This window comes from Pogona vitticeps, chromosome 3 (assembly GCF_051106095.1).
Source record: "Pogona vitticeps strain Pit_001003342236 chromosome 3, PviZW2.1, whole genome shotgun sequence".
NCBI classification, from domain to species: Eukaryota; Metazoa; Chordata; class Lepidosauria; order Squamata; family Agamidae; genus Pogona; species Pogona vitticeps.
The window spans coordinates 254565890-254592719 of record NC_135785.1 but is presented as its reverse complement, the minus strand read 5'-3'; the positions used below and the strand labels follow the sequence as shown (position 1 = coordinate 254592719).

The 26830-nt window shown below is 44.4% G+C and overlaps 1 protein-coding gene and 1 long non-coding RNA gene across 3 annotated transcripts in view; both read right to left on the bottom strand.

Annotated features, from left to right (window-relative positions):
* Positions 1-253: 253 nt before the first annotated feature.
* On the bottom strand, positions 254-8152 carry LOC144588089 (uncharacterized). The gene is made up of 2 exons (XR_013543433.1): positions 4543-8152; positions 254-1742 (listed from the first exon to the last, which is right to left on the bottom strand). It is a non-coding gene; the product is annotated as an uncharacterized LOC144588089 (long non-coding RNA).
* A 6669-nt stretch (positions 8153-14821) lies between these two features.
* Positions 14822-26830, bottom strand: part of NOX4 (NADPH oxidase 4) — a 127819-nt gene continuing 115810 nt past the window's right edge. For both annotated transcript variants that reach the window (XM_072993556.2, XM_072993558.2), the window contains one exon: positions 14822-15559. In XM_072993556.2, the coding sequence (XP_072849657.2) occupies positions 15439-15559 (121 nt within the window). In that variant the 3' untranslated portion in view covers positions 14822-15438. The remainder of the gene's footprint in view (positions 15560-26830) is intronic.

Genomic DNA, 26830 nt, shown 5'->3' with positions numbered 1-26830 from the left:
AACAAGCCTGATCTTTAAAGAACACTCTACTTTACTCAGCACTTTGCAAGTAGTTCCACATGGTCTTTGTGATTTATTTGTAAATAAATAACAGAATGTGTTGCATTTTAATTTTTTAAAAGTCACTTAAGATAGGACAAATATCTATCTATCTATCTATCTATCTATCTATCTATCTATCTATCTATCTATCTATCTATCTATCTATCTATCTATCTATCTATCTATCTATCTATCTATCTATCTATCTATCTATCTATCTATCTATCTATCTATCTATCTATCTATCTATTAGATTTGTACCCCACCCATTTAGACAGTGTCTATTCCCGGCGGCTCACAATAAAAGTAAACTAAAAACAATCAAATAGTATCAAACAATAATTTAACAACAATAAGAAAATCATTCAAGATGGAGATAAAAGAAATAATGTCGTGCCGAGAGGGAAGACCTGCCTAAATAGCCAGGTCTTGAGTTGGCTCTTGAAAATACCCAGCGAAAGGGCCAAGCGGATCTTGGAGGGGAGATTATTCCAAAGACGGGACGGCCACTGCCGAGAAGGCCCAGTTTCTTATTTTTTCTTTCTGGGCCTCCCTCGGCGTTAGGCTCCTCAGCCACCCCTCCTGGCTAGAGAGAGTGATTCGAGTAGATCTAGGTGGGAGGAGGCACTCCGCCAGATAAAACAGCAGATATAAACAATGAAATCACCATATTAACTTCCCCATCTCCAATTCGTTGATTGTTTGTTTTTTTAAAATCATCGTAATTATGGAAAACTACTCTTTTTAGAATTTGCCCGTTGGGCAATATTTTAAAATAATGAGTAAGCATTACTTTTTGGACAAAAAGAAAAGAAAAGAAAAAGAGAACATTTGTATTTATCACATTCTTTTCAACAGGGCCGGAGGAGCAACATTTCTGCTTGTAAAGTGTGACTCCCGTACTCTGCCCCGTCACTGCCTATGACTTTCTGGACAGAAGCCAAGCTAGAAACACCCTAAGGTGCACATCTGTTCTGGACATGGAGTATAACCACATCCAGAATCAGTTTCATATCACTGTCCATATTTGATCTTTCCCCAGTCAAAACGTGCTGCAATTAAATACCAAGTGAGCCTCAGATGCAATGGAGCAGTGGTCTTCAACCTTGGGCCTCCAGATGTTCTTGGACTTCAACTCCCAGAAATCCTGGCCAGCAGAGGTAGTGGTGAAGGTTTCTGGGAGTTGTAGTCCAAGAACATCTGGAGGCCCAAGGTTGGGGACCACTGCAATGGAGGGTGCATTTCATGGCATCTCTAAGCTCGGCAGGTCCTCAATCACTGGAAAATGTCACATCACAACTCTAAAAATTGACATATTCCATCTAAAGGGGAAAGCATGAACCCCTCTGTCATGAAACACAGACCTTTTTCTCAGCCGGCTCTGATTCTCCTGCCCACAACCCGGAGGCCCAATGAATCATAGAGTCATAGACTAGTGACGTTGGAAGGGGCCCATAAGGCCATCAAGTCCAACCTCCTTTTCAGCGCAGGAAGACAAATCAAAGGAGATCTGCCAGGTGGTTGTCTAAGTTTCTCTTGAATGCTGAACAAGGGGTGCAAGGGGAGACGGGGCTCAGAATTTGGATCATCTTTTATTTTTAAAACACCAGTCCCTCTTTCCTGCTTAAACATTCCAGCTGCGTCCAGAGGATGCCGTTGACTGCGAGCGAAACAGCAAATGGCTTCCCGATCATAACAACCTGGGGGGAAAAAATTACTCATCACCGCATGAGCCTTTTATTGAAAGCTTCTTTTCCTGGGTGATATATTTTCATAACACTGTGGCTCTTTGCCAGCCCGGCTGCTTGCAACTGCAGCTGTGAAATGAATAAAAGCCACAGGGATTTGCAGAATCTTTGAATTAGAGATTGGAGATGTTACTTTTCCAGGCGCTTTAGTCCAAAAAAAAGTAACTTTTCAAAGCTAATGGGTGTGTACGGTGAGATGTGCACAAGCCTTTCCTTCACTTCACAAGCTGTTAATACACATGTTGTCTACAAGGTACCAGTAATTTGTGGAAATGCCCGCAGGATAGAGGGTGGAATTGATGATAGTCTAGTGTGAAAAACACTTCCTGCCAGTGGTTCCCAACCTTGGGTCCCCAGATGTTCTTGGACTAAAGCTCTCAGAAGCCTTCACCACTAGCTGTGCTGGCTGGGATTTCTGGGAGTTGTAGTCCAAGAACATCTGGGGACCAACGTTGGGAACTAATGACAGCAAGAAAAGTATGATGGTGTGTGGGTCACCATGGGCAAGAGGCCATCAAAGGGGCCTGTGGGGCTGGTCATCAGTACACAGGAGAGTAGTCAGTGTAGTAAATTGAGAAACTTAATACAACATACTTTCAAATCAATTATTTATTAAGTACCTGATTTGAAAGCATTTTGTATTATTGCAGAAGCCTCTGTGCTGCAAGGTCAGAAGACCTGCAGTCGTAAGATCGAATCCACGCGACGGAGTGAGCCCCCGTCACTTTGTCCCAGCTCCCGCCAACCTAGCGATTCGAAAGAATGCAAAATGTGAGTAGATAAATAGGTACCACCACGGTGGGAAGGTAACGGCGTTCCGTGTCTAAGTCGCACTGGCCACGTGACCATGGAAGATTGTCTATGGGTTGGAGACGGGGATGAGCACCGCGCCCTAGAGTCAGACACGACTGGACTAAATGTCAAGGGGAACCTTTACGTTTATATATAATTTTACGACATATATCATAGTCTCTTCCCAAGGTCATCTGCCTGCTCCATCAGATCCTGACAAGCCATGATCCTTCGAGGAGCCCCAGCAAAGGAGGCCAGAATATATTTTACAAGAAGCTGGGCCTTCTCGACAGTGGCACCAACTCTTGGGAACCATCTTTCAATGGAGCTACACCTGGTCTCCTCCCTCTCTAATTTCAGGAAGCTGTTGAAGACTCATCTTTTCGGGAAAACTTCTGATGGGCTTCCCTAATCTTGTCCATCTTTTACTGCTGCCTGGTCTTGCTACATTATCTGGGTTTACATCTTTGTCTATTTTTTTTCCTTATTTTTTTTTTTTTGTCTGCCTGGTACTATGTTCAATTAGGTCATTTTGCTTTCTTTCTGGTTTTTATAATGATGTCCCACATCCGTTAGGTCTGAGAAGAAGCGTTCATACCAGCAGTTGCTTCGGTGGAAATGCATGCCAAATTGGCAGCAAAGCAGAAAAAGATACAGAGACAACCAAATGTGAACGCGCCACTGATTTACCAGGGGTCCTGTCAGAACCTGAGGAGAGAACAGTAGAAAGGGGCCCATTTCTACAGCCACTGACTTGGATTTTTAAAAAAGATTTGCAGATTTTTTTAAAAAAACAAAAAAACAACAAACCCTGCACCCTTCCTTTTTGACTCACTCCAGGCAGCTCGCAGTCAAAACAATTTCACAGTAAAAATAATTAAAACCAATTCCATGAAATTACAAAACACGGCACAGCAGGTAAAAACCACATAAAAGAAGGAAGCGGGAAGAAGTGAAAACTATTCAAAGAAGCAGGGTAAGAGAATGAATTTAACTCAGCATACAAAAAGAAGTCAAGTAGGCACCTGACAGATACATCTGGGAAGCCAGCCCATGGTACGTTCATAACAGTCTTGGGTGGTTTTTCGTGACTCTGTGAACCCTGACACTTTCCCATGGAGTCCTTTACACAAGGTTCCTTTTTCTCCAGCAATCTCACCACTGAGTAGATGGTTTAAGAGCCACCATTTCTCACCATGCCTCTGATGACCTCTCTGTATGGAGCACTGCATAAAATTTAAGTGGAGGCGCAAAGATCTGTCTGCTGAGCAGTGGCTGGAACAGCTGCAGATGCTTACTGAGGATGCTCTTGCTGAAGCGCCATGTATTTTGTTCCAATGCTTTATGTAATATGCAAAAAGAGGAGCATCTCATTCTGACAACTTCCTCTTAACTGTGGCTTTCTTGATGAGGAAACTGACAGGTGTGAAAAGGAGATGCTTCGGTGTACATGGAGACCCTCTACCCAAGTAGGAACCCATGGACAACGAAGTTTTTTGCTTGCAGTGATGATCTCCAAGCAAGAAGGAATCATATAATCACAGAGTTTGGAGGGCCCTATAAGGCCATCAAGTCCAATCCCCTGCTCAATGCAGGAATCCAGATCAAGATGGTTGTCCAATTGTCTCTGGAATGTCTCCAGCATTGGAGAGCTCACCGCCTCCCAAGGTAATTGGTTCCATTGTCATACTGCTCTAACAGTTAAGAGATTTTTCCTGATATTCAAACTAAATTTAGTTTCCTGTGGCTTGAGCCCATTATTTTGTCCTGAACTCTGGGATGATGGAAAACAGATCCTGCCCCTCCTCTGTATGTCTAGTTTTCAGGTACAGTGGTCGCTTAACGATGTTAATTCATTCCAGCGAAATCGCTGTAGAGCGAAAACGTAAAGCAAAATAAAAAAGCCCATTGAAATCCATTGAAAACGGTTTAATGCATTCCAATGGGCTGAAAAACTCACCGTCCAGAGAAGATCCTCCATAGGGGCAGCCATTTCCAGTGGCTGTAGAGCGAGGAATCAGTCCAAAAACACAGCGGGGAGCCATTCTGAGCACCCGGCAACCTTTTGGAAAATCCAACAATCAGCTGTTTTGATCATCGTATTGCGAAGAATCGGTTCCCGAAGCAGGGAACTGATCTTTGCAAAGCGAAAAAAAATCCCATTTAAAACATCATTTTCCGATCGCAAAAACATTGTCGTGAAGCAGATTCGTCGTTATACAGGGTAATCGTTAAGCGGTGCACAACTTATTTGAAAGTGCTATCTTATCTCCCCTATGCATTCTTTCCTCAAGGCTAAATATGCTCAGTGCTTTCAGTCTTTCTGAAAGAACTTCTGAAGGAACCTCTCCTCATGTTACTTCGTACATGAACAAAATAATGACTGTGAGGGAGGATGAAGCGACATGAAGCTGGTTTTGGCTATAGAACACCTAAATAAGGACTCACATGGACTTGGTGTTGTAAGGTCAGCTCCCAGGTGCTTATTGAAACAGGCAGGGATCCAACACTCGTCTGCCAAAAAGCCTCTCGAATCTGAATTTATCCTAATTGGATGAGAATTCTAGATGTAGAAAGGTTATTTTCTAAGCAGTTTCATGAAGGAGCAGTTAGACCTTTGCATTTGAGCCCGGAAAAGTTACTTTTGGGGACTACAGCTTCCAGAATTCCTCGACAGCATGTTGGCCGAGAGTGATTCTGGCAGTTTTAGTCTAAAAAAGCAACTCTTCTGAGGTCTGTTTCAGATCCCTCTGTCCCAGCTTCTACAAATCAAGCCGAAATCTATTTTTGAAACCTCATTAAACTCTTGAAACCATCAAGCCCTGAAAAAAAAAGTCTAAACTTGCAGAGAAAGTGTACAAAGAAGGACTAGATGATCGTCCAGCTCCCTTCCAACTGCATGACTCTATGGCTGTTGTGGGTTTTTCGGGCTCTCTGGCCATGTTCTGAAGGTTGTTCTTCCTAAGGTTTCGCCAGTCTCTGTGGCCGGCATCTTCAGAGGACAGCACTCTGTGCTCTGTTGTAGTTGGCTTGGGAGTGGAGTATTTATGGCTGTGAGATAGACTTTTGTCTTTTTCTGTAGATGGGTGATTAGTGTGTTTTGTTGTGGGTGTATTGTTGTGCTAAGGAGAAGAGATTATCTGTTCCTGTGGTTGATGAGTGTCATTAGCTGGTCTTTTGTGTGTAGTGATCCCCTGTCCTTGTGGCTGGTTAGAGTTTGTTGACCTTTTGCATGCTGTATTTTTGAGAACTGGGAGCCAAGTTTTGTTGAGCTTCACACTTTCCTCTTTAACAAAAAAGAGGAAAGTGAAGCTCAACAAAACTTGGCTCCCAGTTCTCAAAAATACCAGTTTTGCTGGTGCTTGTGGATTTCAATGGCTTCCCTGTGCAGTCTGGCATAATGATTGCTGGTGTTGTCCAGTATTTCAGTATTTTGAAATAGAATTTCATGTCCAGTTTTTTTTTTTGGGGGGGGGTTGTATATCTAAACTCCTAAACACACTGACCTAAATTCGCCTATTGTTTTAAAGGTCCTGCTTGCACTGTACTTTTTTTTAAAATTTCAAGTCGAGAACCAGTGTGGCATAATGGCTCTGAATGTTGGCATATAATCTAGATGGCCTGAGTTCAAATTGTTGTTCAGCCACTGGGAGACCTCGGGCCTGCTGCACACTCTTGTCAAACTGGTCTACCCTATAGGGTGGTTGTGAGGGTAAATCACACCTGCTCGAGGCCCGGAGAGGAAAGGTAGGAATATATATGTTAATGTCAACAAATAAGAAACATGTTTTCCATTAGGATCATAGGTCAGAAATGTTGTCTGAAAAGGTGCACAGGGAAATGAGGCATTTTAAGTGTCCGATAGTAAAACAGTGTGACGGGAGATGGTAAGGCTTGCTTCAGGCGGCAAAGCATCTTGGGTCAGCCCTGCCAATGGCCAGCCAATCTCCAGATCCAGTGAGGGGCGCAACCGAGCAGCCAGACGGTCCCTGATCAGCTGGTCTGTTCCAGTGAGCCAGTCCTGAGATCGCTGTGCTTCTCTCCACCGCGACTGTTTTCTTTCCAATCTCTAGCGGCTTCCTCCCGGGAGTCCTTAATCATGCCCACTGCATCGGGAGTGCACACCAGGACATGTGCTCTGCAAAAAAAAAAAGTGTGTGTGTGTGGAGGGGGAAGAGAGCTGCTGGGCAGCAAAAACTTCGGAGATTATTCATGGGAGGACAAGAGAAGGGGTGGTTTGCCCTGTTCAGATCGAAGCTCTTGACTCTTGCCTTGCCTGGCCTGCAGGTAGAATGTCCTCAGTGTGGGTATATGTAAGAAACAGGATGACAAATCAGGTCAAAGACAGATTGGGATCCAATACATCTTTCCAAAAGGAACAGTGTCTACCTGAAGTGAAGCACTAAAAGCAACCGAAAGTAAACAAGAGAGAGGTACCGTTGTGTTGAAAAGCAAGGGTTTCCTCTCTCTCCTTTTCCTCCCCAAAGGCTGGGCCCAAAGGGTGGGAGGAAGGGCAAAGTGGGGTAGGAAGACAAGCGCAGCGACTTTGCAGTAACAGAATTTCAATCTCTCTCTCTCTTGCTCCCTCGATCTCCCTCTGCTTCTCTCTCTCCTAACACGCCAATGTACGATAGACATTTCTGTATCTCTGCTTCTCAACTGTTGCCCTGGTTGCCATCTGAGGTTAATAAGAGATTCGAACCCCCAACGTCTTGGCCAATCTGTCAGGTTGGTTGGCGGGGAGGCACGGCAGCAAAGGGGTTAAACAAATGCAGCTATGTTTGGCAGCAAAACTCCAAGGTTGCAAGTGGGCGCAGGATGCTGTTAACAAAAGTTCTTCCCAGGGACAGAACTGCACAGGGGGCTGTGTGCACGGGGTTCAAGAGAGGTACATGCCAATGCTCGTTTCTCTATGGTTGAACATGATGTTCCAGGTAGGCTGCCATTCACAGTGGCCATGGCCACTAGAGGAGGATCAGGGACAATCCTGCACCTTTGCGCTGTTGTTTACAGGGATCATCGGGTCCCATTATGAGTTTTTACATCTGCACCTGTGCTGCTTTGTTTTCGGCTTTGATCCGTTCTTTTTTTTTTTTAATTGCAAAGTCGTTACTTTGAACTGCTAGACACTTCAATGGATTTGGCATTTGGTGGCAGAGCAAAATGAATGGTTAGGCGTTCAATTCCCCTTGACAGGGGTCGGACCCCATGATCTATAGGGCCCCTTCAGGCTCTGCAGTTCTAAGACGATCATTATTTTCTAAACAACAAACAGACCATACAGAAATCATTGTGACACCTTTAAGAAGAATACAGTTATTTCCAGTGCAGGTTTTCATGGATGACAATTGTCAGACTCTGCCCGCTTGATGAAGTGGACACGAATCCTTGAAATAAATCCATTAGTCTCAACTGTTGTTATGTGCCACCAAGCCATCTCAAACTTATATTAAATCTAATATGGTTTTGTGGGTATGTGAGATGTTCAAAGAGTGATTTACCACTGCTGCTCTCCTGCAAGTGTCTGTGGCCAAGTCAGGATTTGAACCCAGGTCTCCATCATCCATCCACTAAACTACACTGGCTCTCAATTTTTAAGTTAATAATAATGTCCCATCAAGTCAATTCTTACATGGTGACTTCCATCCTCCGGTTCCACAACCAGATATCTATCTATCTATCTATCTATCTATCTATCTATCTATCTAGCTAGCTATCTGTCTGTCTGTCCGTCCGTCCGTCCGTCCGTCCGTCCGTCCGTCCGTCCGTCCGTCCGTCCGTCCGTCCGTCCGTCCGTCCGCCCGCCCGCCCTCCCGCCCGCCCGCCCGTCCGCCCGCCCGCCCGCCCGTCCGTGTCTAGTCGCACTGGCCACGTGACCACAGAAACTCTTTGGACAAAAACGCTGGCTCTATGGCTTGGAAATGGGGATGTATGCATTAATGAAATAGTGACATCTATGTTGGCTTGGGCATGTCGTGAGAATGGCTGATGGTCGGATTCCAAAAAATCTCCTTTATGGAGAATGAGTGCAGGGAAAGCGCCCCAGAGGGAGACCACAGCTGCGATACAAGCAGATCTGCAATCGGGATCTGAAGGCCTTAGGAATGGACCTCAACAGATGGGAAACTCTGACATCGGAGTGTTCAGCCTGGAGGCAGACGTTACATCACGGCCTCTCCCAATTTGAAGAGACCCTTGTCCAGCAGGCCGAGACAAAGAGGCCATTCCGAAAGCAGCAAAATCAGGAAGCTGGACAGGGGATAGTTTGCATTTATCTTCAGTGTGGAAGGGATTCTCACTCTGGAATTGACCTTCTGAGCCACACTAGACGCTGTTCCAATTCCTTTATTCAGAGCATGTTACCATAGTTTCTCAAGAGTGAAGGATGCCTATAGGAACATGCACTCATTAAGCAGCAGACAGACCAGAACCTGTATGGAAACACAGTATAAATGCTTTGGATCTGTAGCTGCCTTTGTTCCTTGTATCGTTTCTGGCTTGCAGTTATTATTTATTATTTATTTATTTTAAAACTTCAAGCTTGAGACTATCCTGTTGAAAACAACATGCTTTCCACATATGAAAGGGGATAGTGAATAACACTTTGCCCATATGTCATTAAAAGAATAAATGTGCATGCAACAGATCTTTGTGTATATTAGCAGACTGAACAGGATTCTAACCAGTCTTGACTTTCTATGATTTTTTTTTAAAAAAAAGAAAAACAGAATCAGGCTCCCGGTCCTCATGGATCCAGGCAACAGTGTGCATTTATATGTTTACTAGTATCTAGAATGACAATACTCAGTCAGCACATGTTCTGACCTTAATTTCCAGCCCTTCTTTTCCATGAAACCTCATCTGTCATTCTGACAACTCATGTCAATTCCTAGCTACTTTTATTAGAATAAATGAGGCAATGCAAGCTAATCTATAAACATATTTTGAATGTTCATGATCTATTCTTGACACACAGTTTGAAACTCCTTGCTATGGAAAGTATGCAGCCACATGAAACCTGCATTTCAGAACCCTCTTAACCACTCAAGAAGATCAGAGATCTGGAGATCTCTTAAATAACTTCATGAACTTATAGGCTCTGCACAGTCACACAAGGAAGTCCCGGGATTTTTTTGACGGGTTATAGAGGCACACCTTCATGCCAATCAGCTCCCACTATAGTGCCCTTCTAGATAACTTATACCCATTGAGTTGAGTACATTCTAGTCGTTTTGCTTCATACCCTGTTTCCCTGAAAAAAAGACAGGATCTTATATTAATTTTTGCTCAAAAAACAAACAAACAAAAAAAAACACATTAGGGCTTATTTTCAGGGGATGCTTTATTTTTTTTCATGTACAATCTATGTTTATTCAAATACAGTCATGTCATCTTCTTCTGGTTGCTGCACAATGGTGGAGGGCGGGCTTTCATTTAATTAGGACTTATTTTGGGGGTAGGGCTTATATTACAAGCATCCTGAAAAATCATACTAGGGCTTATTTTCAGGAAAACAGGTTAGGTACAAATGGGATTTTTAAAAAAAATCAAAGAGTCCTAAACAAATGATGTTTTTGCATCTTCTGACTAAATTGAAATGCACCTTCTTTCAAGAATTGGCACATTTGCAAGACTTACAGGGTGTTTCAGAGAAAGAAAGCACACGCAGAACTACCGGCGAAGTGAAAGGCTGAAATTCATGCTGTTGGAGGCTGGGGGGTGCACATGCTTGCATTGGACAATTGGGCAAATGCATAAATTAGGGTGAGAGGAATAAGTTAATACACATATTAGGTAAAATGCAACAACAAATGTGCCCATTAAGGAAAAACGTGCAGAAATGCACATAAATTTCAATGCAGTTAAAAAAAGCGAAGTCACTCAAGCCATTAGCAACGCAGACAAAAAAAAAAAGATTGTGGGAGGTGAAAAAGTAAAGTGAAACAAAGACAAGAGAGATTATTCATGTCCGTAATGGTGGCTCCTCCGGGCCAAACCCAGGTCTTCCAGAGTGCCCAAACAGGAGAATGTTTGTTGAACCCACAGCAGGTCAAAATTCAGTGTCTGGTGGTCTTTGTTCAGCTTGGTGGGTACAACAAGGCATGTGCTGAGTAGGCTGTATGCAGGTTGGGAGCCCAATCTCATTCCATGGACTGGTGCATGACTGGGCTGTGGGGAGTAAACACAGAGGGCCTATTATTGTGCAGGAGTTGCTGCTCTGACAAGGAGGTGAAGATGGTGGTAGGAAGCCAGGCTGACTCCATCCTTGTTGAGCTACCAGCTGGCCGCCAAGACCACTGGAGAATTTGAGCCACTCAGTGGATGTTTTGTTGTGTAGGCCACCATCCCGAGAGACTAGGTGGCTGAGTATACGGCCCAGACCTCTTCCTGTTGCGACACTTTCCCTGTGAACCTTCCTTCCAGAGGGAAGCCAAGTTGTCTTGTCTCCAGCACGGATGGGTTTCCAGCAACCTGCACATTTCTTATGACTTTTGACATCTAAAAACTAGCCTTAAAATGGGCTTTTAAAGATTTTGGGGAAATAAACTTTGCGAGAATGTTTTGACGGGTTGTGCAGCATATTTTTCAAAATGCAGCACACACATTTAAATCAATACTTTAAATACATGTTAAGAGGTTTCCTCACTTTTGTGTCGAGGACCAACCCCTGCTGAGCCTTAAAAATCGGCATCCTCGCTTCTTCCAAATCAGCACAGGAAATGTTTGGTACTCAAAGTCAGATTCTGGTTGAATATCACGAAAAACTTCCTAACTGTTTGAGCAGTACGACAGTGGAACCAGTGACCTCAAGAGGTGGCGAGTGCTCCAACCCTGGAGGCCTTCAAGAGAAACCACCTGGTAGATCTCCTTTGGTTTGTCTTCCTGCATCAAGCAGGGGGTTGGACTTGATGACCTTCTAGGCCCCTTCCAACTTCACTCTTCTATGGAGGCACTGGCAATGTGTTCCAGTCGCCTCCCTTCCCCTTGCTTAGCTTCCCTATGCAAGCATGCTTGGTAAATCTAGAGACATCTCTTCCTTTTCCTTTCATCTTCACTGGATCAGTAAATATTTAACATCTTCCTGCCCCCTGTCAGATGCCTGAATTTTACTGTGGCTTCCGCTGCCATTTGATGAATGTGTTATGACACCATTTACCTGCAGCTCTGATACCTCCCCACAGCTTCCCTCCCCTACAGAAATGATACAAACCACCAGGCAAAAGGTGCGGATTCGAGGCTAAAGGTAGGAAGGGAGGTCGGTTGTGTTTTTTGGGGTTTTTTGACAGCAGGAGTGCAGGAATGTAATTGCTTTTTTGCTTTCCTGATTTGTGAACCCTGTGAAGATTTAACTGTTACTGTGCCCACGCTCCTTCCAAAAGGCTTTGCAAAACTTGCCGTGCCCTTGACTAGCGCTGACATTCTCCATCTTTACGCTCATGCATATACATCTATGCACATACAAATATGTATAATCTGATTTACAGCAGCTGAGGAAGGTGGCAGTTACTGTTACATTACGCATGTGGCATATAATTGAAAACATTTTTGGTAGGTCTTTTTTAAAAAAAAACACTTCCCTCTTCTTGCAACACCAAGAAGAGTAAATTTCTTGTCCCTGAAACTCCTACTGCCAGGTAAAGAGCAGATACTCAGTCACTTCCCTCCCCCACCCAACTTTCTTCATGATTTTGTGGCACAATGTAAGGAGCACCAGCCAGGAGCTTCCTGTGTGACAGTTTCTATTAAACTGCTGGATAGCTCAGTAGCTTAGATATTGAGGAGTTCAATTCTCCACTATGCTTCCTTGACAAGAGACTGGACTTGATGATCCATAGGGTCCCTACCAGTTCCACAGTTCCCTACCAGTCCCTACCAGTTCCATCATCATCACCATCATCTTGTGCTCATTTTGACCCTGGGTAATTATCCCAGACCCTGAGGTTGGGAAAGTGTAAAGGCAAGAGGAGAAGGGGATGATAGAGGACGAGATGGTTGGACAGTGTCATCGAAGCGACCATCATGAATTTGACCCAGGTCCGGGAGGCCATGGAAGACAGGAGGACCTGGCGTGCTCTGGTCCATGGGGTCACGAACAGTCGGACACGACTTAACGCCAAAGCAACAACTAATTCCCCCAGCATTAATCTGACATCCTGCAAGGACTGGTCTATAAGCTACTGTCTTCTTCCTCCTGCCACTGATCTGAATCAGCCTGTCCTTGAAGATGGCTCATTTGGGGCCATTATGAGACCATTAGGGAGGAAATACACTATGATCAAAGTGTGATGCTCACCCTTGCCTTATCAAAGCCAGTGTTATTTCTTCTGTATTAGGCTCTATTGACTATCACTTTAACAAAAGCACACTATGAAAGCCTTCAATTGTTCCGTCAATGCAACCCCATCCCTATAAAATTACTGGGGCTCTTCCCCCCTCTGCCCAGCTTGTCTTGTCTTTTTCACCTTGTTTGTTGCACACTTCATCCTACCCTGTGGGACTCTGTTTTGCTCTCTGATCTGGTTTAGTTTTATATGAAATAGAGTTTTAAGGATCATATCGTCTTTCTTTCTTACCCGTATCACACTCATAAGATCGAATCCACGCAATGGAGTGAGCTCCCGTCGCTTGTCCCAGCTCCTGACAACCTAGCAGTTAGAATGCATGTAAATGCGAGTAGATAAATAGGGACCACCTTGGTGGGAAGGTCAAGGCATTCTGTGTCTAGTCGCGCTGGCCACGTGACCACGGAAACTGTCTTTGGAGAAACGCTGGCTCTATGGCTTGGAAACAGGGATGAGCACAACGCCTTAGAGTTGGACATGACTGGACTAAATGTCAAGGGGAACCTTTACCTTTTACCCAACAGTGCCAGAAATCCTTTAGGACTCCAAAAACACCTAACACCAGTTTGACCTACAGAATTGGGGACCGTCTGCAGAAAAGTCAGACCTTCTGCACAGACCACATGGCAGGGCAGGACGGTCTTGCCTTTGTATCAAGGACATCTTAGGGGGAAAGTTGGTAGGATTGGGTACAGCTGGTGAATTCTACCTGCTTGTTATCTGATAGACATTATAGTAACAGAATTTTTTTTGTTGCTTTATATGCCTGGATCAAATTAATGTACTCTTCTGGATAAAGTAGCATCAGGGAATTGCAAAGAGTAAGAATGGAAATACCATGTATGCTATCATGTTGCATGCATGGCCAAATTTTATATAAAACCAAGCAAGGTTTTTTTAAAAAGACTTCTGCTGAAACCTTTTTCACCTGGTGAGAGTGAGACATGATAAAAAAAATCATAATTGCATGTTATAGCTTTATAAGGTTACTTTCTAAGCCATTCTAATAAATATATATATCCAGCAAACAATCATTTTCTTCTGGGATCCAGGACTGCCTTGTTCAAAATGTTCTTTTAACATTGTTTATATATAGGTTGATCCTGAATGGCTCATGGACCAAGGATGTAGGGGGAACCTCTTGCCTATTCTGAGTGAACACTTCCCTCCCCAGTTCTGCAAGATGGGCCTCACTTTCTCTTTCTTCATTTGTACACACACACGCCTATGAAGTAGAGGACTCCCCAAAAGATCATACTGTATTTGTTTTTGTTTTTTGGGAATAACAGGCTGCAAAAGGAAGATACACACTGGGAGCACCTCGCTGTCTTAGTGGTATGGTGTCCTAGCCTTGCCTGTGAGAATGAGACAAGTCAAGAATGGCATGAATGAATTTCTATCAAAATTCTGGGAATCATGCTCCTCTTCTGCCCTATACTACTCTTAGGATTTGGGGGGACCCAAGGGCATGGAAGGGATTCCTATTCATATTATTGGGGCCAATGGAAGGAGTTGAATTAATGTTCAAGACAGCCTCTTTCTGCACTGAAAGATGTGGTCAAAGGAGGAGACAATGGAAGAAGATCACATTCCTATGGATTCATGGAGATGGCCTGAGGTTGACTCAGCCTTCGATTCTCCCAAGGTCAGAAAAATGAGTACTTGACTTGCTGGCCTCTTGTGTGTGTGTGTGAAGTGTTATTTGCATAATAATGTTGCAAACAACCTGGAGTGCTTTAGTACTATGTGGCAGTATATAAGCTGAAACAACAGCATAAGGTGCAGATAGCCTCACACGCCACTAGGTAGGATAGTGTTTCCTGACATTAGCAGACTCCTGAATACATTTGCAACATCCTCGCTAATCACTTGTTTTGCATTAAAGAAACCTGTAGCTTTGATTAATACAAACATTTTGCCTTTTTTAATTCTCATCATGGGTGGGTGCGATCCACCGGCTGTTTAACATACAGAAGTGCCTGCAGCAGAGTATGCTCACAGGATAACGCAGAAGTCTTCATTCCCACCTGTCCCTTCTTCAACAGTTGCATCCAAACCATCTCTCTTTCAGAGCGGGTTTATTTATTTGCCAAGATGGAGCAGAATCCAACTTCCAATCCAATTTTTCTTCTCCAACTTGATGAATCCAGCATTCATACAATCAATACCATTTTCTAGCATGTGAAACTTTTAGGTGGAGAAATCTTAAGTGTTCCACGGATTGATCTTAACACCAGCCATATAAACAATTGCACATCCCTCTTTCTAATTGCCTGCTGCTAAATCAGCCTGTACCAGCTCCTAAGACATTTAGGCTTTTGCTCATAGACTGTTTTATTTTTTTCTGCTGCTTCCAAAAGTTTTAAATAGTTATAAATTAAAAGGAGGACATTTGCTACCCTTTGGTACAAAGCTGTAGAGCTAATGCTGCTAACTTTGACGTCTTTAGGAAAAAAAAACAAACAAGTTGCATTTGGGGCTTCCAGAGAGTCCTTATAAAATCTTCAAGTCTTTCAGCTGAAGGATTCTTTGTTGTATTCAAATGTTGTCCCATAAAGATTGCGGCTATTGCTCAGTTTGTGAAGGGCTTTCGAGATTCCACTCGGTCCGCAGCAAAAAACACCAACAGTCTTTCTGCGGATATTAAAAAAAAAAAGCAAGGAGTTCACCAAATTTATCTGTTCTAGCACATTTCCCTGTCATCCCCCAGGCAGCCTACAGAAACGATAATAAATACCCATTGGTAGACATCCTCTATGGATTTCTTTGGCCCACTTTTAGAGCTGTCTACCCTCTGTTCAGCCATTAGTGCACCTGTTTTCATCTACACTTAGGTTTGTAAATATTTGGACACTGACATAAGTTTAGTTATTTCAGCTGTTTACCAAAATAAATTCATAATACAGGCTATTGCTCAGTTTGTGAAGAGCTTTCGAGATTCCACTTGGTCCACAGCAAAAAACACCAATAGTCTTTCTGTGGATATTTTATTTATTTATTTATTTATTTATTTATTTAATTTATATCCTGCCTATCTGGACTATAAGTCCACTCTAGGCGGCTTCCAGCATATAATAAAAATAAAATACAATTAAAAAACATGTGCATAAACATAAATAATAATTACAATCACAGCAGATAAAAAGGAATATAAGGAAAATTAGAAAAGGGATCAGGAATTGATTGGAGGGAAGGCCTGGATGTATAACCATGTTTTTAATTGAGTTTTAAAAACACCCAGCGTAGGGGCCGCGCGAATCTCTGGAGGAAGGTTGTTCCAGAGGCGAGGCGCCACCGCCGAGAAGGCCCGGTTTCGTGTCTTCTCCTTCCGGGCCTCTCTCGGCGTCAGGCTCCTCAGCCTCACCTCCAGACTCGCGCGGGTTATCTGGGTAGACCTAGGTGGGAGCAGGCGTTCCGCCAAGTATCGAGGTCCTAAACCGTTTAGGGCCTTATAAGTAAGCATTAGAACTTTGAAGTCAATGCGGAAACGGATGGGCAGCCAATGCAATGCGGCCAGCGTTGGAGAAATGTGTTGGTATTTTCTCACTCCGGTAAGGAGTCTGGTCGCAGCATTCTGCACCACCTGAAGTTTCCGCATCAGCCTCAAAGGCAGCCCCACGTAGAGCGCGTTACAGTGGTCTAATCTTGAGATTACGAGCGCATGCACCAAGGTAGTGAGTGCCCCCGTGTCGAGATAGGGCCGCAGCCGGGCAATCCGCCAAAGATGGAAAAAGGCGGTACGGACTACCGACGCCACCTGTGTTTCCATGGTGAGCGTCGGGTCCAGATGTATGCCCAAACTGCGGACCCCACTCTTTGCGGCCAGAGTTGCCCCCCCAAATGTGAGAGAGTCCCCCAAGCCGCTAACCACGGGGCCACCCACCCTCAGAACTTCCGTCTTGTCCGGGTTCAGCCTCAGCCCATTCTCCTGCATCCATCCCCGTACGGCCTCCAGGCAGCGCTGAAGGGACAGGACGGCATCACCTGTATCAGGTGAAAAGGAGATGTAGAGCTGGGTGTCATCAGCATATTGGTGACACGAAGCCCCACATCCCCGGATGACCCCACCCAGCGGCCTCATATAGATGTTAAACAGCATTGGGGAGATGATCGACCCCTGTGGAACCCCACAATTGAGACTCCACGGGGCCGAGACACTCTCCCCAAGCTGGACTCTCTGGGGACGGTCCTCCAAGAAGGAACGGAGCCAGGCAAGAGCTGAGCCACCAATTCCCAACTCGGAGAGCCTCCCCAGGAGGATACCGTGGTCGACGGTATCAAAGGCCGCTGAGATGTCGAGGAGGACCAACAGAGACACTTTTCCCCTGTCGGCCTCCCTCAACAGGTCATCATACAGGGCGACCAATGCCGTCTCTGTACCGTGGCGCGGCCTGAAGCCCGACTGGAATGGATCCAAGGCATCTGTTTCATCCAAGTATGCCTGAAGCTGGTCGGCCACCACCCTCTCCACCACTTTGCTCATGAAAGAAACATTGGCGACAGGCCTATAATTGCCAATTTCGTCCGCCGCCAAACTAGGTTTCTTTCTTATGGGCCTAATGAGTGTCTCCTTGAGGGCAGAGGGAAACCTGCCCTCAAGGAAAGACCCATTTATTATTGCAGTGGCGCATTCAGTTGTTATTGGCCTGGCTGCTTTGATTAGCCAGGCCGGGCAAGGGTCCAAGGAGGAGGTGGTGGCACGACAGCGATCAAGCACCTTGGCCACAGTATCAGGGATGACAGGCTGAAAGGAGTCAAAGATCACCGGGCAAGACGGAGTGCTGGACATCTCTGCTCGACTCACTGTATTCAAAAACGGAGAGAGGTCCCGGCGGATGGCCTCCACTTTAGCTTTAAAAAAGGCTGCAAACTGGTCAGGCGAAAAACTAGGGGGAGGCCTATCACTCGAACCAGTTCCAGATAGGTCGCGCACTATACGGAACAGCTCCGCCTGCTGATTTGATGCTTCGCTTATCCGGTTAGTGAAGAATGATCGACATGCAGCCTTTACCTTAGTTAGGTAAAGGTTAGTTGCGACCCTGACAGCTATCCAATTAAAATCCGTCGGGTTCTTCCTCCACCTACGCTCTAGCCTTCTCCTGTATCGCTTCATCGCTTGAAGCTCCTGGTTGAACCAGGGCGCCGGGCGAGTTCGGCGGCGGAGAGGGCGCTTAGGCGCGATCATGTCTACGGCCCTGGCGGCAGCAGTGGACCAGCTGTCAACCAGAGCCTCGACAGGGGCGCTGGCCAGGTCAGCCGTAACCCCTCTCATAGCAACCTGGAATCCGGCCGGATCCAGTAGCCTTCGAGGGCGGACCATAGAAATAGGTCCCTGCTCCCTGCGAGGGGGAAGTGCCACTGAGAGGTTACATTTTATTAGGTGGTGATCTGACCATGACAAGGGGACTGACACGAGGTCAGTCACCATCAGATCACGCTCGTTCCATGTAGTGGTAAAAAACAGGTCTAACGTATGGCCACCCACGTGGGTGGGGCCGATAACATGTTGGGACATGTTCAAGGAAGCCATGGTTTCCAAGAACTCAAGAGCTGGCCCAGTGGTCTCTGCCCCCGCGTGCACATTGAAGTCACCCAAGACCAAAAGCCTCGGGGACCCCAACAATGCCGCGGAGACAAAGTCGGCCAGCTCCGGTAGGGAAATGGCTGGATCACGGGGAGCGCGGTAACCCAGCAAAATCCCAATACCATCCCTGGCCCCAATCGACACGTGGAGTGCCTCTAGGCCTGGCTTTACCACCGAGGAGCGCCTAGTAACCTCTAAGATGGATTTGTAAACAATGGCTACTCCCCCTCCCCGCCCCTCCAGTCTACCCTGGTGCTGGACAGCATAACCGGGCGGGCAGATGAGAGCCAGGGGAGGGGCACCCTCCCCACTAATCCACGTCTCGGTTATGCATGCCAGGTCTGCATCCTCCTCCAGGATAAGATCATAGATCAACTGGGGTTTATTGGATACAGACCTGGCATTCAGCAGCACCAGATTTAGAGTGGAGGGCTGACTGAGCTGGCCACCTCGATACTGAGGGTTGGTCACAGTCTCAGAACAATGAACAGCAGCCAGACATCTGTTCACCGTTCTTCTGACACGGGTAGGGACTGTGCCAACGCCATATCTCCCTCTACCCGTAATCACCAGAATGTTCCTGGGCCCCTCGCAAGGAGTTCACCAAATTTATCAGTTCTAGCACATTTTGTTTTGCACACAAGAAGCAAAATACATTGGTAAAGTTACTTTTTAGGACTACTGATTCTAGAATATCCCCGCTATAATATCTGGGGCACTTCTGGCAGTATCTCACTAGATCCAACAATTTAGTATAGGAATGGACAAAAGGTAACAACACTTTCCCACTCCAGATTTATATCTCCTTGCTGTGCCATGCAGGTGCACTCATTCTTGCTTCCCTCTTCTACCTGCTTGTGGCGCTGTCTCAAGCATGTTGCTGTCCCTCAAAACTGTTGGGGAAAGACGGAATGTGTCATCATTAAAGATCAAACTCTAGAATGCATAACTAAAGAGCTGTCTGTGGACAATCAAGTGACAAGACACTTCCATACGGAGTCCGCATAGCTTTCTTGTTGGTGCTGGGTGTCCGCCATGACGTCATATGATGACAGATAATCTTAGTACTGGCTCAAAATGAATAGCTGGCATCAACACTAAAAAGAATTTGGTGGCTGAATCAGTGACTAGTGGTTCCAAAGATGTTCTTGGACTAAAATTCCCAGAAACCTTCACCAATAGCTGTGCTGGCCAGGAATTCTGGGAGATGCAGTCCAAGAGCACCCAGGGATCCAAACAGAATTTGGTCTAGAATTATGTTTCTGCAGTGGCCAACTAACTAGCGGCCTGTTGGATGCTTGTGGCCAAGTCATCACTGCAGTAACAATCTCATATTTCTGCATCAGAGTGAGTGGTATCTGGAGGCATGTTCCCTGTAATCCCCCAGGCAGTCTACAGAAATGATAATAAATACCCATTGGTAGACATCCTCTATGGATCTCTTTGCCCCACATTTAGAGCTGTCTACCCTCTATATAAGATATATCTTATATCTATAAGATAGGAGGGCCTGGCGTGCTCTGGTCCATGGGGTCACCAAGAGTCGGAAACAACTAAACGACTAAATGACGACCCTCTTTTCAGCCATTAGTACATCTGTTTTCATCTACAGTTAGGTTCGTAAATATTTGGACACTGACACAAGTTTCATTATATCAGCTGTTTACCAAAATAAATTCATGTTACAGTGAAATAATGAATATGGGCTTAAAGTACAGTCTCTCAGCTTTGAGGGTTGTTGTTGTTTAGTCGCTAAGTCATGTCCGACTCTTCGTGACCCCATGGACCACAGCATGCCAGGCCTTCCTGTCTTCCACTGCCTCCCGGAGTTGGGTCAAATTCATGTTGGTAGCTTTGGTGACACTGTCCAACCATCTTGTCCTCTAACAAGAGGATACTATCGTCCAAATTGGATGAAAGGTTTAAGAATTACAGCTCTTTAATACGCAGACTCTCTTTTTCAAGGGACCAAAAGTAACTGGATAATTGACTCAAAAGATGTTTCATGCACCAGGTATGGGCTATTCCTTCATTATTTCATCATCAATTAAGTAGGTAAGTATAATGTTTCATACGACATTTTTGTTCAACCCCTTGAATGAAAGATGAAAGTCTGCGCTTCAGTCGCCTCTCGGCTGTTTCATTTCAAATCCATTAGTAGCATACAGAGCCAGAAATATGAAAATTGTGTCACTGTCCAATTATTTCTGGACCTAACGGTATATACTTGGAAGCAGAGCTGATAGTAGCACTATCTCCTCCATCACTCTTTTCTATGCATAACAAACAACTCAAGAGGGAAAAGATTCCTGCTTGTATGTTGGTTCTAAACAGCAGGAAGGTCCCGGGAAAACTGGGGGGTCTTGTGTCTTTGTAGAGGCTACCTGCCAGCAGCAACCTGTCGCCTCAGACTCTACAATCACCATGTTTAGAAAATGACAGAGGGAGCGGGGCTAGATACTGCTCTGTAAACCTACTGCAAACTAATGTTTCCATAGTCTTGCACTGATGGTCATCACTGGATCTTTCCACACGTCATTAAACTGTGCAGAGGGTGGAGATGTACTTTCTTTTGTCTGTCCTGAGGCTCATAGAATCCAATTTCACAAGTTCTCAAAGAAAAGCTTCCCTGTACCGGGATCTTAAACACAAGACTAATTTTACAAACCTCTACCGCATCTCTCTTCACTGCCCCCATAACTTATCTCCCTTGTTTGTACAAACTACTGAGGCTGAAAAAGCTAAACGTTTTCCTCACTGGGAGGTTGTTCCATCTCCACGATCATTTTTTTCTCCCTCCCTTCCTGAGATGGAGCAAACAGAACTGTATGCATTACTCCAAGTGTGGTCACTTTACAGCTTTGGAGAAAGGTGTTATGGATCAGCTGTTTTATTTGCAACCCTTTTCTTCATGAACCCAAGCGTGGAATTCACATTTTTATTTCCACAGCTGCTGCACGTTGGGTCAATACTATCCTCCAACTCTCTTGCCACAGGTCTCGAATCTCTTTGCCCGTCAGGCATCACCCAACCAGAAGCTTGTTTGGTTTCATTTTTTAAAAAAACAGACAACTGAATGTCTTCACACGTTACATAACACATCTACGGAAACCTCTATCGGGTTGATTGCATAATGCACCAGTGTCTTGGCAGCTGTCCACCACTCTGCTTCCAGCTTCCCTTTTGGAGTGCTCTAATTAGTCTAAATGGTCTGTTGCTAGAGGAGCCTAATCCTGGATTGATGGAGTCTACCACAGGTCTTGCATCCATAATCTCCTGTGGGAAAGTCACAATTAACAATCCGTTCAGTGCTGGCAGGACTGTTTTTATGTGCGATGGTGCAGACACCGACAAAGCCAGATGTTCTTATCTTGTTACTGTCAGTTTTGAAAAAGACCTATTTTTTAAAAAAACCCACTACTAGCAAACAAGTTTGTGAATCCATTCTACACAGTGGTGAAGATTAATCAACAAGCTGTTGAATTACAGCATATACTTTCCTTTGGTTTTTCTCCTGTTTTGTTTAGTTGCTGTATTTCTGCAGAAGTCTGTCTGTCTCTCTGTCTGTCTTTCTGTTTGTGTTTTGGAAAAACTGCAGACCTTAGCTTTTTAGAATTCCACAGCACTTTTGCCTTAATATCTGCAACTACTTATTAATCTTCAGTAATTTTGGAAAGAGATGACACCAGAAACAAATTGTGACCTAGCAGTCTTCCATGCCACTGCTTAACAGCCATAGTCTGCACTTATTAAGGAGGACAGGAACGGCTGCTGGGATAATGTCTAAGCAGAGCTGGCTGTACCATGAGAGAGAGCGAGGCATTTTGCCTCTAGGGACAGACAACCTGTGGAGCAGGTGAGAGATATTTCGTGCTGAGCATGACCAGGAAAAGGCCAAATGAATTCTGAAGGAAGTCTTGCGCCAGTCACATCCTTCAATCTATAATCATCGATTGATGTTGGAAGAATGCTATAATGAGACGTGGAATCCAGCTATTGATGATAAATTAACTTGTGAACTGGAAGTTAGAAAGGATTATTGAAAGAAAACAGTTTTAATGGAATCTGGAACCCACCCTTATATAGAATATATATTTACAAAACCTAAAGGTTATACTCCAACACAAGAATCATTATATTTTAGAAATAGGTGGGGCACATGATATAAATTAAGATGAAACACATGAAATATACACACACACACACACACAGAGTGGTGCCTCGCATTGCGACATTAATTCATTTCGCAAAAATCGCTGCAGAACGAAAACGTCGCTATGCGATATTAAAAAGCCCATAGAAACGCATTAAAACGCGATTAATGCATTCCTATGGGCTTAAAACTCACAGTTCAGCGAAGATCCTCCATAGCGCGGCCATTTTCGCTGCCTCTTAAGCGAGGAATCTGTCCCTAAACACAGCAGGTGGCCATTTTGTTTACCCGGCGGCCATTTAGAAACCACCGATCAGTTGTTTTAAAATTGTCGCTTTGCGATGCTCGGTTTCCGAAGCAAGGAACCGAGCATCGCAAAGAGAAATTCCCCCATAGGGAACATCGCAAAGCGATCGCTTTTGCAATCGCAAAAAATGTGTCACAAAGCAATTTCATCGCTAAACGGAGCGATTGCTATGTGAGGCATCACTCTGTGTGTGTGTGTGTGTATGCGCACACACACAGATAGATAGATAGATAGATATTATATAGATGAAACATATCATCTGTCTATCTATCTATCTATCTATCTATCTATCTATCTATCTATCTATCTATCTATCTATCTATCTATCTATCTATCTATCTATCTATCTATCTATCTATCTATCATCATTGATATAGATATATATAGACAGATATATGTGTGTGTACATATATATATAAATATATGTATGTATGTATGTATGTATGTATGTATGTATGTATGTATGTATGTATGTATGTATGTATGTATGTATGTATGTATGTATGTATGTATGTATGTATCTATATATAGATATAGATATATAATTATAGATAGATAGCCTTCAGCTTCTTATTAAGTCATACTGTCTTTGTGAGTCTAGAGAACGTGGTAGCTGTTTGCCAAAGCATTTATCCAGCTCGACATCTAGGGAGAGAATGCCAGAGATGGTTGAGCAGAATGTTTTCTTCCCCAGCCAGTTGAGAAGGTCGGAGTCTACTGAAATCAGGAGAATGGAGAACTTATAGAATGACAACATTTTGGGATGCATCTTTGTCTTTGTGATTTCTCTTCTCTTGTGATTCAGTCCCCATAGGCTTTGACTGGAAGAAGCCTTGGAACTGGGCTATGGAGAAACCCATATAACTTCACCACCGCCCATAGACAGGCTCACAGTTGGCTTACAATGCTTGCGTGCCTCTTCCATCGAAGACCTTCCATGAAGGCATCAATACAACCTATCCTATGGTACTAAGAGGACTACAAAAAACACAAGAGTATGTGACCACATATAAAAATTAGAGATCTGAACTGGGAGTGGGCATCCCAAGACTAAAACCCCTCACTTTTCCATGAAAATCACAGGCTGACCTTGGGCCAGTCACCCAGTCTCATTTAGACACCACCAAACAGGGGGTTTGTTTTCACCATCCTTTCACTTGAGCGTATTCTCGAAGGCTTTCACGGCCGGGATCTGATGGCGATCCTTGCCCGAGAAAGCTCACACCACCATTAATGTGGTGTCATCCAAAAACCTGAAAATTCTAGTATTTTCCCCCCTAGTGCAACAGACTAACGCAGCCACCTTGCCAACATTGGACCTGTCCCCAAGAAAGGCATCCCGGCGATCCTGGGGAGAAGCATTAGAATAGGAACTTATTCAAACTGCAACTCTTGGCCCCTTTCCAGGAGAAGTCTAGGAGTGCAGAAAGAGCTCAGTCAGAGGACACTTTCTAAAGATTGCCCTCAAAACTGCTGTTGTTATGTGCCGTCAAGGTGGAACCGTCTTACAGTGACCCCAAAAGGGATTTCAAGGTAGATGAGATATTTAAGAAGTGGTTTGGGTACCCAGTTTGCTGGGGGAGGGCAATGTGTAGCCTGCATTGAACCCAGGGGTCCTGAATCTTAGTCCACAATGGGCATGCCCTCAAAACTAGGGATCAGAAAATCCATAAAATGGTTCTGTTCCCCTTTGAAATTTTTAAATCTCTGTCTGAGATACAATTTAGGCCTTTCCACAATTTCTTCAACAACCAATTAAAACAATATTTTCACTCATCTGCACAGGTCTGGTTCAAGCTTTTCTCAGCATGGAGAAGACCATAATGTTCTTCTCTGCCATAAAGGTGTAAAAGATGAGAAGCTTTTCAGGAAAAAAAAGAAGAAATTGATAATTTTAATTCAGAGCAGACATGCCTGCTTGAACAAGATTCAGGTTTTGACTTTTAAGAGTTAAGCATTCAGAGTTAAGCTCTGATCCTGGATGAACAATCATACAAATTTCAGTTTCTTTCACATTTTAAAAAATGTTTCTTTTTTTTTTTTTAAACCTTCCTGGTTCCTTCCACTCCAGACATGAAGAAACTTGCAAATTTTGGAACATGCATATGTTGCGTGGAATGAAGCTCTATGATTTTAAATGCTTTCAATTATATTCTGGTTGAAATCATCTGCAGGCTGGATAGTTCAATGGTTTAGACATCTGGCTGCAGAACCAGAAGTTGAGAGTTCAATTCCCCGCTGTGCCTCCTGCAAAGTAGAGCCAGCCTGTGTGGCTTTTGGGGAAGCTGCACACTCCCAGGGCACCCCCAGAAAAGAACAGTAAACCACGTACGAGTCATCTCTACCTGGAAAGGTATCTTCTATGTCAAAATTAATTTAGGGCACTTGATTATTATTATTTTGAAACCATCTGGCTGCACAAGGAGAACAACATCCTCAATAGCAGTAAATTGGTGTTGGTTAAAGGACAGATCCTGAAGCTGAGACTCCAAAACTTTGGCCATCTGGAAAAGACCTGGAAAAGACCTTGGAAGTGTGAGGGCAAGAGGAGAAGGGGACGACAGAGGATGAGATGGTTGGACAGTGTCATTGAAGCGACCAACATGAATTTGACCCAACTCTGGGAGGCAGTGGAAGACAAGAGGGCCTGGCATGCTCTGGTCCATGGGGTCATAAAGAGTCAGACACGACTTAATGACTAAACAACAAAAAAGGTATCCTTTGCCAATTCCAGGATGCATGAGTTATGAGCAGTGCCAATTTGGCACAGAGTATGACATCATTCCTGTTGGGCAGACGGTGTTGCGCAACAGCCTTTTTGATGCAATTGCTTTATATACTTCAAGTTGTTTTTCAGTCCTTTAAATTGCTTCTGTCTGTACCCTGCCCTAAGATATTGCAATCCAGGGCATGGTATAAATACTATCTAAGCAAATAACTAAATGGGGCATGCAGCAACTTGCAACCATCCCAGCCAACACAGGCAAAAGGAGATGGGAACTGTAGTCTGTCACATCTGTAGAAGACTGGTAGAAAAGAAATTGACTTAGGTTAAGAGCATTTTCTTCCCAAGAAAGTGTTCCCACTGAAGCACGCTCACACGCACGCACACAAACACAGAAACCATTCCCAGAATAGGTGTGGGGAAAACACAACATGAACATAATTATGGTCTCTCTAACAGAAAGATGGGAGTGTTCGCTGTTCTATATGAACAATCAACTGGATTTTTTTTAAAAAAAGATATTTTGAGAACTTCATTGTTACTTTGGCCCAGGCGTTCCCAGTAGGAAGAAAATCAAATGTGTTTTCTTTCTCAAAATCCTACAATCCTACAGCCATTAGGCCCTGTGCATGTCCAGAACCACTCCTTCCCTGTAACAGAAAGCGAACCCTGCACTCTCAAAGGGTGATGTGTTGCACATAATGGTGCACCCCTGTATGCAAGGAGCTTTTGTGTTGTGCCAGCTAGTGGTTTGGAAAGCAAGTTGGGTTTACTCCCACGCACCGCTTCCCCCCAACCCTGCCAAAGGGACTTCCAACTGGCATGATCACCAGTCTTTCGGGAGGGCGGAGAACAGAGTTTGAAAAAGTTTCTCTCCTTCGATAATTGCCAGAATCCCCCCAACAGCATGGCTATTCTCAGAATCGTAGTCCAATACTTTTTTCAGGCTCTGAGAAATCCTGTACCCAAAAAGCTTTGGGGGTCCTTGTGCCGTGGAATTACATTATTTCTCACATCTCTTAGATGTGACAAACTACAATGACAAATAAAGCATCTCGGGGGGGGGGGGGGAAACCCCAAGAAAAATTGCAAACAGGGCATTCACATGGAAGTAATAAGATACTGCATCTCTATGC